At 40.0% G+C, this 16207-nt stretch overlaps 1 protein-coding gene across 1 annotated transcript in view; it reads right to left on the bottom strand.

Annotated features, from left to right (window-relative positions):
- Positions 1–2384: 2384 nt before the first annotated feature.
- uacab (uveal autoantigen with coiled-coil domains and ankyrin repeats b) overlaps positions 2385–16207 on the bottom strand; it is a 42943-nt gene continuing 29120 nt past the window's right edge. The window contains exons 3-19 of the mRNA XM_053324570.1: positions 15265–15353; positions 13222–13286; positions 11757–11814; positions 11298–11368; positions 10836–10942; positions 9703–9884; positions 9163–9200; positions 8691–8744; positions 8386–8493; positions 8206–8238; positions 7615–7707; positions 7145–7175; positions 6963–7012; positions 3939–6653; positions 3461–3613; positions 3217–3282; positions 2385–2567 (exon numbers count right to left, since the gene is read on the bottom strand). Coding sequence (XP_053180545.1) covers positions 2496–2567; positions 3217–3282; positions 3461–3613; positions 3939–6653; positions 6963–7012; positions 7145–7175; positions 7615–7707; positions 8206–8238; positions 8386–8493; positions 8691–8744; positions 9163–9200; positions 9703–9884; positions 10836–10942; positions 11298–11368; positions 11757–11814; positions 13222–13286; positions 15265–15353 — 3985 coding nt within the window. The 3' untranslated portion in view covers positions 2385–2495. The remainder of the gene's footprint in view (positions 2568–3216; positions 3283–3460; positions 3614–3938; positions 6654–6962; positions 7013–7144; positions 7176–7614; positions 7708–8205; positions 8239–8385; positions 8494–8690; positions 8745–9162; positions 9201–9702; positions 9885–10835; positions 10943–11297; positions 11369–11756; positions 11815–13221; positions 13287–15264; positions 15354–16207) is intronic.

Genomic DNA, 16207 nt, shown 5'->3' with positions numbered 1-16207 from the left:
TTTACTCAAAACAACAAATGTCGATCTGGTGGTGGTGCTAGAAGGAAAGTCAGCAGATCACTTAAGTTATTAAAATGAATCCTTTCAGCAACATGGATAACTGGACTAAATTTCACACCAACTCACCCAATAAATGTTGAGGTATTTCAGTCTGGAGAAAAGTGTTGGACTGACTGATTGACTGTGACATAAAGTTATTAAAAACAAAATACACCAAACAATGAATGTAGTTTTCTATGTTAGGCACTTTTATTGGTTTTATTTTACTGATTCACAAACACAAATACTATGCCAACGAATACAACCAATTTAAACAGATGTACTTAGATATTTAACTGCATTTAATTAGTAGTTAATGTTAACAGTAGAAGAAATATCCAAAAAGAAAGAGTTAATCCAAATGTCTACATAACAAAATTCAGTAGGTTTGTTTTTCTAAAGTAACTGTTACTGTAAACAGAGTATTTGGCCAAAGTATAAAAACAGAGAGCAAGAAATTTGACTTGGTAAGGTGTGTTAGTTTGAAGTTAACGACAGGAGTGCTTCAAATACCTTTTAAAGGGTTGCCTATGGACATAAATTAAAAAGGGATGTGTTCTATTCTTAAATGGCATCCTATAGTAAATGTTACCCTGAACTTGTGTTTTGTGCCGTTCTACTTCCAGACCTGCTGAATATCAGAATTGTCACACTGTAGTACAGTAATCAAAGTAGTACAAAGCTATGAAAAATATGTCAGTGTAAAGGCACGAGAGACTTGCTCAACAATCACAACACCACTACACTACACCATGAAGAGTCACAAAGAGCCGGCTCAGGGGTACGCAACCCTTGTTCTAGGAGAGCTGCAAAGGTCACTGCTGCAAATATTAAGTTTGAGATAAAGTCGAGCTCTAGGCTGGAGACTTCTGCTGTCTTTAAAATGTTTTGGTTTTAATGTAAAGTTAAAGCAAAGCAGCAGATATTAATAGTTAAAAGTTAGTTTAGTTTAAAAACCTAATTTCAGATTCTCTCAACTGTCTGAGATTTCTATGATATTTTCTTAGTGTTTAATACCGGCATGCAGACCATGCAGCTACCAAAAACAACAACTGTCTACCCCTGGGCCACACTGATTATTACAATTTCATCAACTTGGCCTGCCAAGTCTCACCACTAGAGGACACTCTGGTTTCAACAAAAGGACCACGACCCACTGCAAACTGTAGGACACAGCAAGAGATCTCTACTCCACACCCCCCTGACTCAAATCCAGCATAAACCATGGACAGTCTCATGTAACCGTCATACTGTAACCGTACGAGTGACATAACTGAAAGCTCTCCCACATATAACACATTACTATCTACCATCTACCGAAATGGAAGGTAGTTTTTAGATTTGGATGCTGTCTTTGGTATTTGGATTATTCTGAAAGCACATGTTCTAGTTTGGACCTCCAGAAGAAGATAGAAACTGTGCCCAAAGCAACAACATGAGAACAGTCTGACTTTAACATCTCAAGTGAGTGGCTTAAGTGTTACAGCTGAACCTGAATATGCCAAGTTTAAAGGAAAGGTTCACATTTTTTTCCCTCCCAAATCTGTGCTGTATGTGCTTTGAAAGACTCATTGGTCACTGTTATTGTTCCTCCTGTGCAAAAAAATGCATCCTGAAGTTAAACACAGGCTGAAGAAACACAAAGAGCAATCTCTTCAAGGTCAGTATCAACAGGAGGCACAAATACAGAACCAATAACTCGGAGTGTTGTATTAAGGTTGACTTAACAATAAAAAAAGTGAACCTATTCTTCAAATTTGAGCAAATATTGCGACACAAACGTACTGTATGAGAGCTGACTGTCAGGTGGGAATGTGAAAAGTGGTCTTTGTGTTAAAGAGAGAGTTATCTATACAGGAGGGGGCACCTACATTTTCAAATTATTCCCATATTACTGAATATAATGGGTTAATAGCAATGCAGAGATTTGCATTAAAATTCTCTAAGATTTGACAGAAATGTGTGTAATTGCACCATCACACACTTGAAAGCAAAAACATAAATCCTCCATGTAGGTTGATGATTTAGTCCAAATGATTTCACAGTTTGATGCAGGACATTCTGAATTAATTTGTCGCCATTTTAATGTAAACTGAATTTGGATTTCCTGTTTTTTTCGACTGAAATTCAAATAACATATTCGTCTCTGAAATCTACAGTTGTTCACCTACAGCCACAACAAATACATTTAGATATTTGGGAACTGAAGTGTAGCCTTAACACACAGAAATGTATTTCAGCTTCAACGGCTTATTTGGAGAAGTATTGCCTGAATGACAGACACACACACACACACACACATACACTCTCACACACACACACACACACACACACACACACACACACACACACACACTGGGCACCCACAGGGGCCACAGCAGGGACTTTCTGCAGCAGAGGATGTGAGAATGGTGAATTTGAGTCAGCAGGAGGCATCATATTTGGTTGGAGGAGCTTCAACACACAAACTCCTGTCTCATGCGGATGATCTGTAGTAAGGCGGCTTGGACATCCTCATCCATGTGGCCCTACAAGAGAAACAGTCAACAACGGGCTCCAGTTAATCCATCTGTCCCATTTTTAAACTTTTCAAGCTCAAGTCTAGGCTCTGAATGTTGGATCTTATCATTTTGTGCTTCAGCTAACAACTATAGTGTAAATAACCCTTCATATACATTAAGCATGCTGGCCTTCATGCTCTGAGACTCCCTGCCTCAGGATCTGAGACTCAGGCAGATCCCTTCTTAAAAATCCCCTCTTTTTTAGTTGTATTACGGTGTATTTTATTTGATTATCTATATTTCTAGTGGCCTGACTTTATTTAAATTATAGTGCTGAACTGCTTTATCTTGATTTTTCTGTGAAATCCTTTTTCACCCCCCCCCCCCTCAATTCTCCTCCTAGAAAACTGCTGTATAGATAACATCTATTATTATCATTTGTATGTATTTACTGCATAAACAATTTGGCCTGAGTCTATACTTTGTAGTACCATGTTTGCCCTTTTGATGTTTTATCTATTTACAGCTTTCTCTCACAGGTTTTCTGACCATTAATTGATACTTTAATTAATTGATACTACTCACAGAAATGTGACAAACTTTCTCAGAGCTTACTCTATAATTACGTTTCAGATTTAACTCTCAGTTCAAATAGAGACTAATGAGAGAAACTTACCTGTGCTGCACTGAGAAGATGAGTTCGATAAATTGAAACCACCTCTCTGTGTTGCCTCTCAGCATCCTTAACGAGAGAAACAGGCAGAGAAAGAAACAAAGAATAATGTTTTTAAAATAACAAATAGGCAGAGAGGCAAAATCATTCTACTATGCAGTGTAGCAAACAGTCTATAGTGAAATATGCATATGTTTGCATAAATTACTGTGATACATATTTGAATGTGTAATGTGTGTTCACTCACAGCCAGCTGCTGCTGTAGGCTCTTGATCTGCGCTTGAAGAGTGTCGATGTGCTGCGTCTGTCTCTTATGGGGGGCGTTGCTCGTGTATGCCAGCTGGGACAGACCATTCAGTGCCTGCTTCAATCGCTCAACGTCTGTCAGCAACTCTGTGATCTGACACACACACATACACAAACAGTATCATTAATGACACACAATTTATACTTTTACCAACCGCACAACAAAACTAGACAAAAATGTGTTCAATGAAAAATACCAATTTTAAAATGTAGATGTAAATTATGTATATACTTTCCTGAATCTGTTACACACATTATTCCAATACCAAAAAATATTTAAATACAGTTGAAGAACCACGAATGAGCACAGTCATAATAATAATAATAATAATAATAATAATAATAATAATGATAATCATCATCATCATCATCATCATCATCATCATCATTTGATCAAATTTTTGTGACATTTTCCCTACCTTCTTGTCTTTGGCTTCAGTCTGCTGAGCGGACATCTGAATCCTCCTCTGAAGATCACAGATGGTGCCGAGTGACTCGTCGTATCGCTCTTTCAGCTCCCTAATTTCTCTTTCAATGACACGTCCCTTCTCCTGGACAACCTCCATCTCTGTCTTGGCCTTGCTCTCACCCTCTTTTGCTTGAGATGCTTCCTGATGGACCTCTTTGCACTCCTCTGCTAAGCTCAATAGCTTGTTGCTCAGGTTGGCAGCCTCCTGCTCCAGCTGCTGCTTCTCTTTATTCAGCTGGTTCATTTGGTCTTCCTTATAGCGAAGCTCCTCCAGAGCCTGAGTGGCTTGAAGGAGCTCAGATTGGAGAGCGGAGACATCCTCGACCCTCTGTGCGTTGTTCTCCTCCTCTTCGCGGAGCGCCATTCGCAGCTTGGCGACTTCAGCCTCCAGGGCGTCCTTGGTCGTGACCTGTTGTTGCAGCAGAGAAGCCTGATCCCCGCAGCGTTCCTCCAGTTCTTTCTGCAAGGCACAAACCCTCTGGGCCTCCTCCTGTTGAGACTCTCTTGCTTTCTTGCAATCAGCCTGAGCCTGCTGCATGGCGTCACGAAGGGCTTGAAGCTCCGTGTCGTACGTTGTGATCCGAGTCAACTCCGATTTCAGACGGTCCTGGAGATTTTGGATCTGGGTGTTGCAGAGGGTGTTCTGGTCTTGAAATTCAGCTTTCTGAAGGGTCAACTCTTTGTGCTCCTGCTCCAGGTTGACCAACTTCAGAGTCAATTCCTCACATTTGCCCTTGAACTCTTCCTCAACTTCCTTCTGCTTTTCACTAGAAATAAGAGCAGTGTCTAGTCTTTGTTGAACAGATTCGATCTCAACTTTTAGTTTCTCTTCCTCCTGTTTGTTGCACTCTCTGGCAGATTTCTCTTTGTTATATTTCTCTTCCATTTCTAGCAGTTTGACCGTTAACTCCTTCACCTGCGTACTGTAAGTGTTTTCCTTTTCCTCAGCCGCTGTCAGTGGGATAAACTTGGACTGAATGGCCTCCTGTATGGTATCGAGTTCTATCTTCTGGGCCTCCAATTCTTGAGTAAGCTTTCCTGTTTCCTCCTGGGCCAATATATGCATCGCTGATACTTGGTTTGCTTTATTCTCTGCCTCAACCACAGCAGTGTTCAACCTGTCTGTGATTGATTTGTGCTCTTTTACACTTATATAGTCTCTTTTCATCTCCAACAGAACCTCTTCCAGCTTTTCTTTCAACTTGTCGTTTCCTTCTTTCACATTCTTCAATTCTTCTCCACTTTCTTTTTCCTTGGTCTCCAACTTTAACTTCTCAGCTTTAACACTCTCTATAATGGAACTTAACTCCATCTTCATTTGTTCATGCTGCTGTACGGATACATACTCTCCCTCCAGGCTCTGTTTCAGAGTCTGGCTCTGTGCTGTCAGTTGTACACACTCGTTATCTCTATCTTCACATCTCTTCTGCATAAGTTCAAGTTTCTCAATCAAGTCGGCATTCTGAGAACTCAGAGCGTCCATTTCACTCTGGTGTCTCTCACTCACACCTTGGAGGCCGTTGATATTCTCCTGCAGAGTGGCCCTCTCGGTTTGAAGCTGTTGGACTTGTGCCTCTGCCTTTCCGTAACGTTCACTGGCTTCCACCAGCTTGTCCTCCAGTTCCTCCAAAGCATTCACCATGTTCATCCGAGCTTCATCGTGGATCTTTATGGGTACGAAGTCAACCTCAACCCTGCTGTTGAGCTCATCCAGCTGCTCTCGTAGTAAATCTCTTTCTTCCTCGCTCTCCTCAACCTCTTGAATTAGTGACTGGCTTTTTGCAGTCACATCGACCAGTTTCCTTTTCAGTGAAGCATTCTGCTCCTCGAGAGCTGCCTGTATCCTTTGTTGCTCCTCAGAAGACATTGCCCCTGCTCCTCCCTGGGATGATGGACTATCTAGCCTTCGATGGAGATCCGCCACCTCCTCTAGTACACGATCATAGTCCTCTCTCAGCTCAGCAATCTGCCGTTCCTTCTCATCAACTGCATTGGTCAGCAGGTTTTTCATGTTGTCAAACTTTTCAGCTGGTACCGTGTTGCCATGTTTAGTCTGAACCTCCTTCAACTGGGCTTCCATTTCCACGAGGGTTTCTGCCAGTTCATCTCTCTCTGCATTGAGAGCTCCCACCTCTTCGCTCAACCTTTCAGCCTCAGCTGCTAGTTGGTTCTCGCTGCTCTTGTACTCCTCCAAGGCCTTCTCACTCTGTTTGAGACGATTACGAACCCGACCCACCTCGGCTGAGGCACCTTCATACTTAGCCTTGACATCCTGGAGCTGGGCACGCAGCTCTTCTGTTGCCTGCCCTCCTAAGTGCTCCTTAACTGCGACCACATGGGCTTGCAGCTGCTTCACCTTGCATTCAGAATCAAGCATCCTCTTCTGGACGTCCCCCAAGGCGTCCTCTAGTTCTTGAACCTGCTGATCAGCCTGTTTCTGGATGGTGTCTTTGCTCTGAGCCAGTTCTTGACACTCACGGTTTTTACGGTTCAGGGCGGACTGAAGCCGAGCTGTCTCTTCCTCCGCTGCTTGTTGCCTTCTCTTGACAGCCTCAAGTTCACGTCGGAGTGCATCAAGCTCACCAGTGACGTCCCAACCTGCAGCGGCCTGATTCTTCTCTAACGGTCTGGACAGTGAACGCGTCAGAGCAGGGTTCTTGAGCATCTGCAGATATTCATGATAAAAAACACTGAATCAACATCGTGTGTATTTGTATCAGTGAAACAAATACGCACCAAATGAGACAAAATTATTATTCTTTCGTCATTTGTATGGAAAACCAGACACGTTATTGGAAAATAGCTTGTCGGTGGAACATTTTTATTCTCTTTTGCTGAGAGCGAAGAGAAAACCATTTGCATCTGAATATTAGCAGATTTATTTGTAATGTCAGTCATGCAAACTACTAACACTTTAAACACTGTATTCACGATGTCTGCAAATAATAAAACTGCTTCACAAATAAAAGCATACCTGATCAGAATCCAGGCTGTGAGCTTGATGGACCAACATGTTTTCTTTACCTTAAAAAAAAAAAAAAAAAAAAGAAGAGTGCAAACACAATTAAAATCATTGCACTCTCTGCAGGTGAAAGTCAAATGAATGTTTTCTACAGTAAATATTCTTAATATTTGAAGAAATTAAAGAAAGCTAACCTTTGATGACAGACTGCCCAGAGTAGTCCCCCTGTAGAAACAGAGAAGCACATTACATATCAATCATGTAAATGATCGTGATACCGATGGCCAAAATACACCAGGCACCACCATGCATCAGGTAGGCAGGGTGGAGTGGGTTTTTTTAACCTGATATACAGACTTCATCTTTCTGTGATCAGTGTAGCAATTTCAGTTGATTATAATGACACACTTTGCTGCAGCAGATGTTTGTGCCTGGTACATTTTGGCTGTAACACTATATGAAATACTACATTTTACCTTCATTTATTCAACTGTTTCCTATAAGGGGACTTATTTTTCTTTCTACTGACTTTTGGTTGAGTTTTTTTAGGACAAAAAGGCAAATAAGTCCGGAAAGCAATTAATACTGAAGATATGTATGATTGAATACAACATCAGAGTATTAAAGCCTCTAATAAGCGATAAGATATCTATAAATAACTAACCAAAGTGCTTCTGAGCTGGACCTTGACAGTCTCCAGGCCTCGTGCACCGTCCTCTCTTTCTTTGGCACTGAGTAACACCTTCAACTGCTCCTTCTGATTTAGTAAAAAAAACAGAAGCATGAGTGAGTCGAGGAGGAGCAACCGCCTATCCAGACATTTTCAAATTAATATATAAATGATTGAATAATGTCAAATTACAGGAAGGGTCAACAGTCTAGTTTACAACGAATAACTATTCATCATCATGCATCCAAAAGTTTTTTTTTGTTTTTTTTTAATAAATTGGACTGATACTTATTATTTTTATATTGTACTTAACAATCGTCTTTATATCTTTGAGAGTTTTTGGTGTTAATGCAGGTGCTTCAAGCTTCAGAAAGTTGTGGCAAAATGATCCTCTGAGCAGAACAATATGCAAGCAATCTTGCAGAGAACTGCCATTATTGATCAACCTTTTATCAAAGCTATCAACAATACTATCTGTACAGGTTTCATGAATCAACTTTTTCTCCTTTAAATTTGATTCTTGCCAACAAATTTAAGACAAAATGTGAGTGAGGTATGTCCAGGTGATCGTTTTTGTTTCAATACCTCTTTTTTAGTGTCTTCAACAGTCATCTTTTCCTGCAGATAAAAAAGAGATTACACACAAAGTTGTCATTATTTTTATTATTATTATTAACATAAATAATATTATTATTATACTGGCTTACTTTCTACCCTTTCAGCCACAGTACACCATATGCACTGGCTGTATAAGTCTATTGTTACCTGTGTGAGCTGCTCCTGTAGCATGTTGACCTGTTCTAACAGGGCCCTCTGATCCTGGTGGTAGTTCCTCAGACTTTCCTGCAGGGTCTCATTCTGCCTCTCCAGGTCCTAAAACATACATGAAACCACAACTCTTTCAAACTTAAACCAATCAAAATCCTTTTTGCTGAAAGATGAAATTATAATTGATCACAGCTTTAGAGTCTTAATGATCACTTTTGACTTTGGATGCAGATAATTCAAGAAAACTCTTTTGAACTCAAGTGAATTTTCTTTTGCTGTTGGTGTAAAGAAGTTCTACTTACATGTATGATCTGATCCCTTCTGGTAACCTCTGCCTCTGACCTCTCCACTGAATGCTGAGGATGAGAAAGGATCTTTTTTTAGAGCCAGCTTTGAAAACATAACCTAACATTCACTAGATGGCAGTCATGTACAACTGAGCAGCAACTAAAGAAAAATGAAGAAGCTGTATTAAATGACAACATGGAAATGATTTGAAAGGTGAAACAACTGGAGGAAAACACAGACTCGTGTGATGTGATTCTCACAACACAGGCTGCATGAGAAAATTATTTAACAAATGAAGGCTGCTGACAGGAAGTGTGACCTATTGTCAATAATTGCTTTGGGATACAGAACATTTCTTTTTTTCACATTTAAACAAAGGGAGTGAAGCAAAATGGCTACGCAAATGTGACAATATAGCTATTGTCATCATGCTATATGTACAAATGGAGTTTCTTTACATCGGAGAACTGAATGCTGCATGATTACCTGTCGCTTCCACTGTTCAATCTTCGCAGCCTCTTTATCTGTAACAAAACAAGGAAACAACGAGTTCAGATTTCATCTTTCCGCCCGTGCGTTTCCTAGATTTCGTTGAATGCAGGTACATTATGTTTGAGGAAAACAGTGCATCTTAAAAAATGTTTTCAGGGAAAGGAATGCACACTTAGGATGTATTGAGCAAGACTTAACTGACTGACTTTAGGATACAAAACATCAGGATTGAAATCTAAAACAACTCAAACATATGTTTAAGTTATTTATGTCAAACCGTCAATTAGTTTTCGAAAGTTTAGCTAAACGATGCCACACAATTTCCCATGAGTCAGTGAATTGATGCTTTAAGTAACCAATATTGTCTTGTCTCACCATCTAAAAGGCAGTTTACATTGAAAAATATCACATACATGCTCATCTTTAAACCAATGTAGCAACAACTGTAGGCATCTATTTTTAAGTTGAGTTTAAGATTTGCAGATTTAAGTGAATTTTAAAACTTCTGTCTCTGGTAGTGTATCGTCATCTCACCTCTGCTGGCCTTGTCGAGGTAGCTTTTGACGATGGCAACAAGCTCCTGGTTCTTGCTGAGACGGGCGTAGTGAAATGCGTCGTGACCCAAGCCGTCAACTGCCTTCACGTCAACGCCGTTCCTTAACAACACCTCCACTGCATCCTTACAGCCGTACTCGCAGCCCAGAATGAGCGCCGTCCTGAGAAAAAGAAAAAATTAAGCATTTAATTTATCTATTCATTTATTTGGATCCCCATTAGCTTCCACAATGGTTTCTCCTACTGTGGTCCACTACAGACACAACACACAAAAATCAACATTATTCAATTCAAGAGAAAAAGTGTTTAAAGTGTTTTCAATAATCAGGAAGCAAAAACAATTTGTTACAACCAAAGAAAAGTCTAAACAGAAAACTCTGTGCCAAAAACACAGACAAAGACTTACGGTATGTTGAGATCATAAGTCTTTCTTTTAGCAGCTTCTTGAAGAATAGTCTGTTTTTAATCAGTTTAATATTCAGGGGCAGCTGATCCCAGACAGAAGAAGATTTATACAAAACAGTTATCATGCAGTTTGACTGCAGACTGGGACCACAGTTGTTGACTGACTTGAATGAGATTCTCAAATCAAAACATGTGGCCAATCGGACAATTTGTCCTGTTTTTCACTACATCCAGATGTTTTATTACATTTTAAAAGATTGTTTTGTTTTAAATGCTGCTGAATAACCATAATAAATGACTATTGTTAAACATTTATTAAAACACTGTTATAAAATTAAATGTTTTATTAAACTGAGAAGAGACATTTTAAGATATTCCCAACATATAGAAATATGAATTTTGGCACTGGCATCTTTTTCTGTTGTCATTTTTTATGTCTCCCTTAAAAAAAATAATATTCTGTTTCATTTTCTACTTTTACTGATATTTATCACCTGCATAACAGAGATTTTCGTTTGTATATTCTAGGCACTTTATCAAAGACAATGAGGCAAACAGCTTTCAGAAGTGTCTCGAATAAACTTTGATAGGTAGAACAAATGGCATGGCTGGTTGAAGTAATTAACAGATGGCATCAAAAGCTGGAACTCAGACCAAAAAAGGTACTTTCAACCCCAAAAAACACCATGAGGGGTGTTGACTCTTACTTGTTCTGTTTGTCTCGGATGGTGATATCAGCCCCTCGCTCCAGCAGCAGCTGACAGATGCGTGGGTGACACATTTGGGTTGCCAGCACCAGAGGTGTCCTGCCATCCTGTAGAATAGCCGCAGACATGCACATAAATTCACACGTGTGCATCCAACCACATGATCACACACAGTTAAACAATCATAATACAGACCTACACAGTGCAAACAATCTATTTGTCTCTCACCTTGAAGATAACACAGAATGCTTGTTCAAGTGTACACTGTTAAACTTCATTGAATACCTTTTTGTGTTGCTCTAACTGACCTTACATGCACTGTCAAGTTAAAAGCCTTGAAAAAGCAGGCTGATTGATTTGCTTCTTTAGAACGATAACTTAATACATGAAACATAAGAAAAATGCATCTGAAGACACCATTACAACACAATGTGTGAAATGAAGTGAAAAATCGATTCTCACAAAATCACTGGTGTTCACAGACGCTCCGCTGTCACAGAGAAGTTTCACGCTGGAGGAGCAGCCAGCCATGACTGTGGAGAAGAAAAAATGGAGTACAAAATGTAATCAGTTTGTCTCATTTAGGGCTGAAAAACACAAACATCTTCTCAGCTGCACAGGTATGCATCCGGTTGCGTCAGTTAGCTAAAAATCTAAACAAATATTATTTCAGTGTGTATTGTGTGTTTAAACTCAAGAGAACTTAAAAGAGCACTTGCTTCTTTCTATGCTGGAACTACTTATTTGTTAATGTGGTCAAATTCATGAGAACATCTGATTGCTCTGTGAAATGTCAATAAAAAAATATTATGCAACAATAGCATTTTAAAATGAGTACCATCAGTATTCTGCTAGACTAGATTAGACTAGAGTAGAGTAGAGTAATTTGTAGTGTAGCGTGCAGAGAGAAAAAAGCCTCACCAGCATCATGTAGAGCTGTTCTTCCCTGTAGGTCCACATTTCCAACTGGACAGTTGTGCTGTGGAGAATAAAACAAATGTTGGCACATGAAGAATGAAGTAAGTTTGTTTTACTAGTGCTGAAAGGTCTCTCAGAGAACTGAGACTTTATAATGCATCCCAGTAAATGTCATTTTTTAAAATATTTTGGGGGATTTTCGGCCTTTATTGCAGACAGGAGTTCCCTGTGGAGTTTTTGTCCTCTAGAAATGCTACGGAGCATTTTTTTTTATTTTTTTATGAGAAGGTGTTGAGTTTGTTTGTTTTTTGATATATGCTTCTCCCCAATGGCTTCATACTATTTCAATGATCCACAGGTGGCGGTAATGTGTCAAGAAATGCAGAAAAGATCTAAATGCTTTTATAAACAATGGTTTTAATTAAGAAAATAATCTTGTAAAAGCATAAACAAAATACCATCATGTGAGCTAGTACAATAAAACCAGATAATGCTATTACATGATGTGCTATTGTAGGTAATTAAGAAGGGGGTGGCATCCTCAGGTATCCCATCCCAAATAAAAATATGTATTTTTTAGTTGCAAAACAAAATGTGTCAAAACAATTTATTGCCAGTGGTTGGCAGTGGAACCTCAGAGGCAACAGTGGGCAGGTCATATTAGGCTAAGTGGTTCCTGTGACATCTCTACGCAGTCAGTCAGCTGGTCGGACACCAGTGACCGTACCACTGTGGTGATGAGGGCATGCTATGAAAGCCTTGAGGACTCAATGCTAACAGGGCCCTGATGTTGCTGGGTAAGCTTGCCAACCAGCTCTGGCCCCCCACTATAAAAACCCAACTCTCTCTAGCAACAAGGGCCAAAAATTAGCAGCATGCTCAAATGACAAAGCGAATGGGTGGGGGGGGTGGGCGGCAAAGGGGGCTGACGGTAGAGTATCGAGGGGGAAATCCTATACCTCACGGGTTTCGGCTGACGAAGGGAGATTGCGGGGGCGGTTGTGGGGGGAGGGTTGGGGGGGGGGTGAGAGTGTTGGCATCCAGCTGCTATGTCTGGTGTGATGACGGCACCAACAATGGACGGCAGGTCTGCAGAAGGGTAGGCTTGTCAACACCACTGACAAGCCCCTGCCAACAGCCACAACCTCCGTTAGATCACTGCCATACGAGAGATGGAGGCGGGGGGGGGGGGGGGGACTACGGCGCTATGAGGGCACAATATTGGAGAGATCGCCCTCTCATTGTAAACACATAAATCCTTCGGTGGGGCACAGTGACTCAACAGGGCCTACTGTTGACCAGACAGAGTGGGCTAAGCTGCCAGAGACGTTTGGTAATAATTATTTAAAGGAGCTGAAAGGGAAACTGCTCTGAGGATCACACGTACAATACAGAGTGCAAATGCAAAACACACAAACATGAAAAACTGAAAAAAAAGAGAGTAAAATAGAAATAACAAGCACTTTACCTGCAAGAGTTTCTGCACACACAGAGAATGTCCATTTCTTGAAGCCAGATGAAGAGCGTTTTTACCTGAAAATGATAAATACAACAATCAGATAATGACGTAAATTAACAATCTAGGGTATGCAATGTATATTTCTACAAACACCATAAAGAACAGTACAAATATCATCTTATTGTACGTATGACTCCAGCTGTATCACTTGATCCCAACAGCTGCTATACAAACAATATTTTTATATTCTGTTGACCAGCTGATGCTAAAATCCTTAAACTTAACTCCACCTCTGCCATCGCAAGACATCAAATTACCATCTATGAGACAAATCAGTGCATCACTACAAGTCTGCTTCAGCAGATTAAGCAGGTTTGTCAAGCCAGAGATGGTCAGTTCTGTTACTAAAGAGTATTAAACAACTATTATAGTTTTACATCATGTGGTTTTTCATTTAGAGCTAAATCAGAATAAGTGACCCAACCAGCCAGTAGGATTCATTAGTCCCACATCATGCATTTATCTCTCATCAGCTTATCATATGTTCACATCATCTGATTGTACTAACTGGGTGCTCCACCATACTGGAACATGTGAATATTTGAGTACATATCACATTTAAAAAGGGAATAAGTATGCAATTATCCCACTTTGGTAACTTGTAGGATTAAGAACTGATTTCTTAAGCTACTCTTTTCTTCGTGTCTGGTTTTGGATAACGAGCAGTGACCACTTAATCTCTGCTACCTACCGATGTGGATGTCTTGTATGTTTTGAATGTGCTGCTCAGTTAGTATTATGCCCTACAAGCAGCTGCCATCTACATACTCTGACCTCCTCATTAAGCCGAACAGAGCAGGTTGTGGCTTACAATAGAAACCATGATTGTCAGTATGATACAATTAATTAAGCAAGTTTTGCTAAATAATATGATAAAGGTTCTTTATCGGCCCAGACTGGATAATCAAACTCTGAAGAACACTTATCTTCACTGGGTCACTGCTTGTAATTGAAAATAATAATGAGCATTCTTGAGAGTGCCAGACGCCTGCTCTCTTGCCACTGCTACTGACCTTGGTGTCATAGCTGCCATTGTGATTCATCAGGGGGGACAATGGAGGCAGCAGTGACCACTATTAACTGTCTCAACATACCTGAGGTTGTTTAATTTATATGGAAAACCTACAGTGTTCATAATATGAATATGGCAAAATGTAAAACTTTCATGAAAACCTGATTCAGGTTAAAGTATTAAAAAAAAAAAAAAAAATACAGCCGGAAGCTACTAAGTAACTGTAATTTGCTGCTTCTATCTTGGCACTTGCTGACTGAACCTTTTGTCCAAATTGTTTCTGAAAATAGGGATGGGTCATTATTCAGCCTAATGTAAGTCCACATTATACTGTCATAATGTAGAAAATTAGCACATTTGCTAGCGAGCAGCACTCTGTGTAGTAGATGAATAGAAGTACCCCACTAATAAGATCCATTTTCTCTCCAACACATCCTTATCTCATTACCACCAAATAGACAATGTGCTCTGGCACTTAACCTGCATGAATGTATAATCAGACATACTGTAGGAACAACAACCTATATATAAATGATGTCACACCTTGGGTCCAGTATGAGAGACCAACATGCACAGTGTGGGTTTCTTTTATTCATGGCAATACAACACACAAGCAGAAAGACTTTGGAGGGGGTCAATGTCTATATAGTGGACTGACAAAGAAACAGCTTCTCTGGCTGCTCAAGTGTTATATAATATTATATATATAAATATAATTTAACTTATACTCTATTGTCAGTTTGTAAATGTACATTCAGCTAATTTATGAAGGTTATAATGTTCTCTTATTGTTGAAACTGTGTCAGATAGGTGTTCATTCAGCCACTGAGGATGTTGATTATTGAATTATGCTATACTGGGAGGTTAGGGATGGTCTCATTGATATAAAATGGGTGAAACACATACGGGGGGGGGGGGGGTATTTACATACTCTCACTATGTAAATACACCAGTTTGCTGCCCCACCCTTCTGAACTCACCAGTGGCATCAGTTGCAGTGATGTCAACATTGTGTCCCAGGATGAGATTGAGACATTCCAGGTGTCCTCGCGTTGCAGCCAAATGAAACCTGGAAGACGAGAAGAGAGATGGAGAAAATGTGAGCTCGGACTGAACGTCAGGACAGGAGATGGTAAGGAGTAGAAAAGGGCAAGTGAAAAAGGGACAGGGTGTACGGAGAGGGGTGTAGGGTGGTGAAACCTAAGGAAAAGACAGGGACTGCAAATGGACGCTCTGAATCAGCTACATCAGCATTCTGGAGGCAAAGAACAAGAAACCTCGGGGTGTGTAACAACTCCAAGGCAACCAGAGGGATACATGAGCACCGTGTTTTTGTATCAGCTTCATTTTTGTATGTGAGGACGCCATTAAAAGTGCATTCAGGCTATCAAATGATTTAAAAAAAGGCACATTACTTGTAAAAAGGGCTGCACTTCGCTGTTATGCTTTCCATCTTGCCTAATCTTTGTTGTCTAATTTTATACAGGCTGAGGGAATATATAGGAATATATAGAAGTACTATAGTGTTACTGATCAGCGTTCAAGTTCTAAATAGTCTTACTATTACATAATGACAATATTTAGCAGTTACACTAGTTTGTTCACATGTGGTTAACAGGTTTGTATGTTTGCCTTTAACACAAAAAAGTTTGAGAAACTCAGTGCTCACTCTGCCGATATCATTGAAACTTTGAACAGCTACTAAATGGCCCTTGAGGTGCGATTGTTTTGTCAATTTCATGTTTAATTGTCAGAAAATCAGTAACTTTGTTAATTAAATGCTTACTCAATTAAGCTGTTTCCTACTGCACATACATGCCAACATGTCTTTAATTGTCACTTTTGGCTGGAAACATTCTTGCTCGCCGTCTCTGATTTAACCAACTGCTGCACTGCCGCCACTAGCCATGAAGATCTGCAAAG

The sequence above is a fragment of the Scomber japonicus genome, chromosome 1, assembly GCF_027409825.1.
Source record: "Scomber japonicus isolate fScoJap1 chromosome 1, fScoJap1.pri, whole genome shotgun sequence".
Classification (NCBI taxonomy): Eukaryota; Metazoa; Chordata; class Actinopteri; order Scombriformes; family Scombridae; genus Scomber; species Scomber japonicus.
The sequence above is the reverse complement of the archived record's forward strand: the minus strand, read 5'-3'. Positions and strand labels throughout refer to the sequence as shown.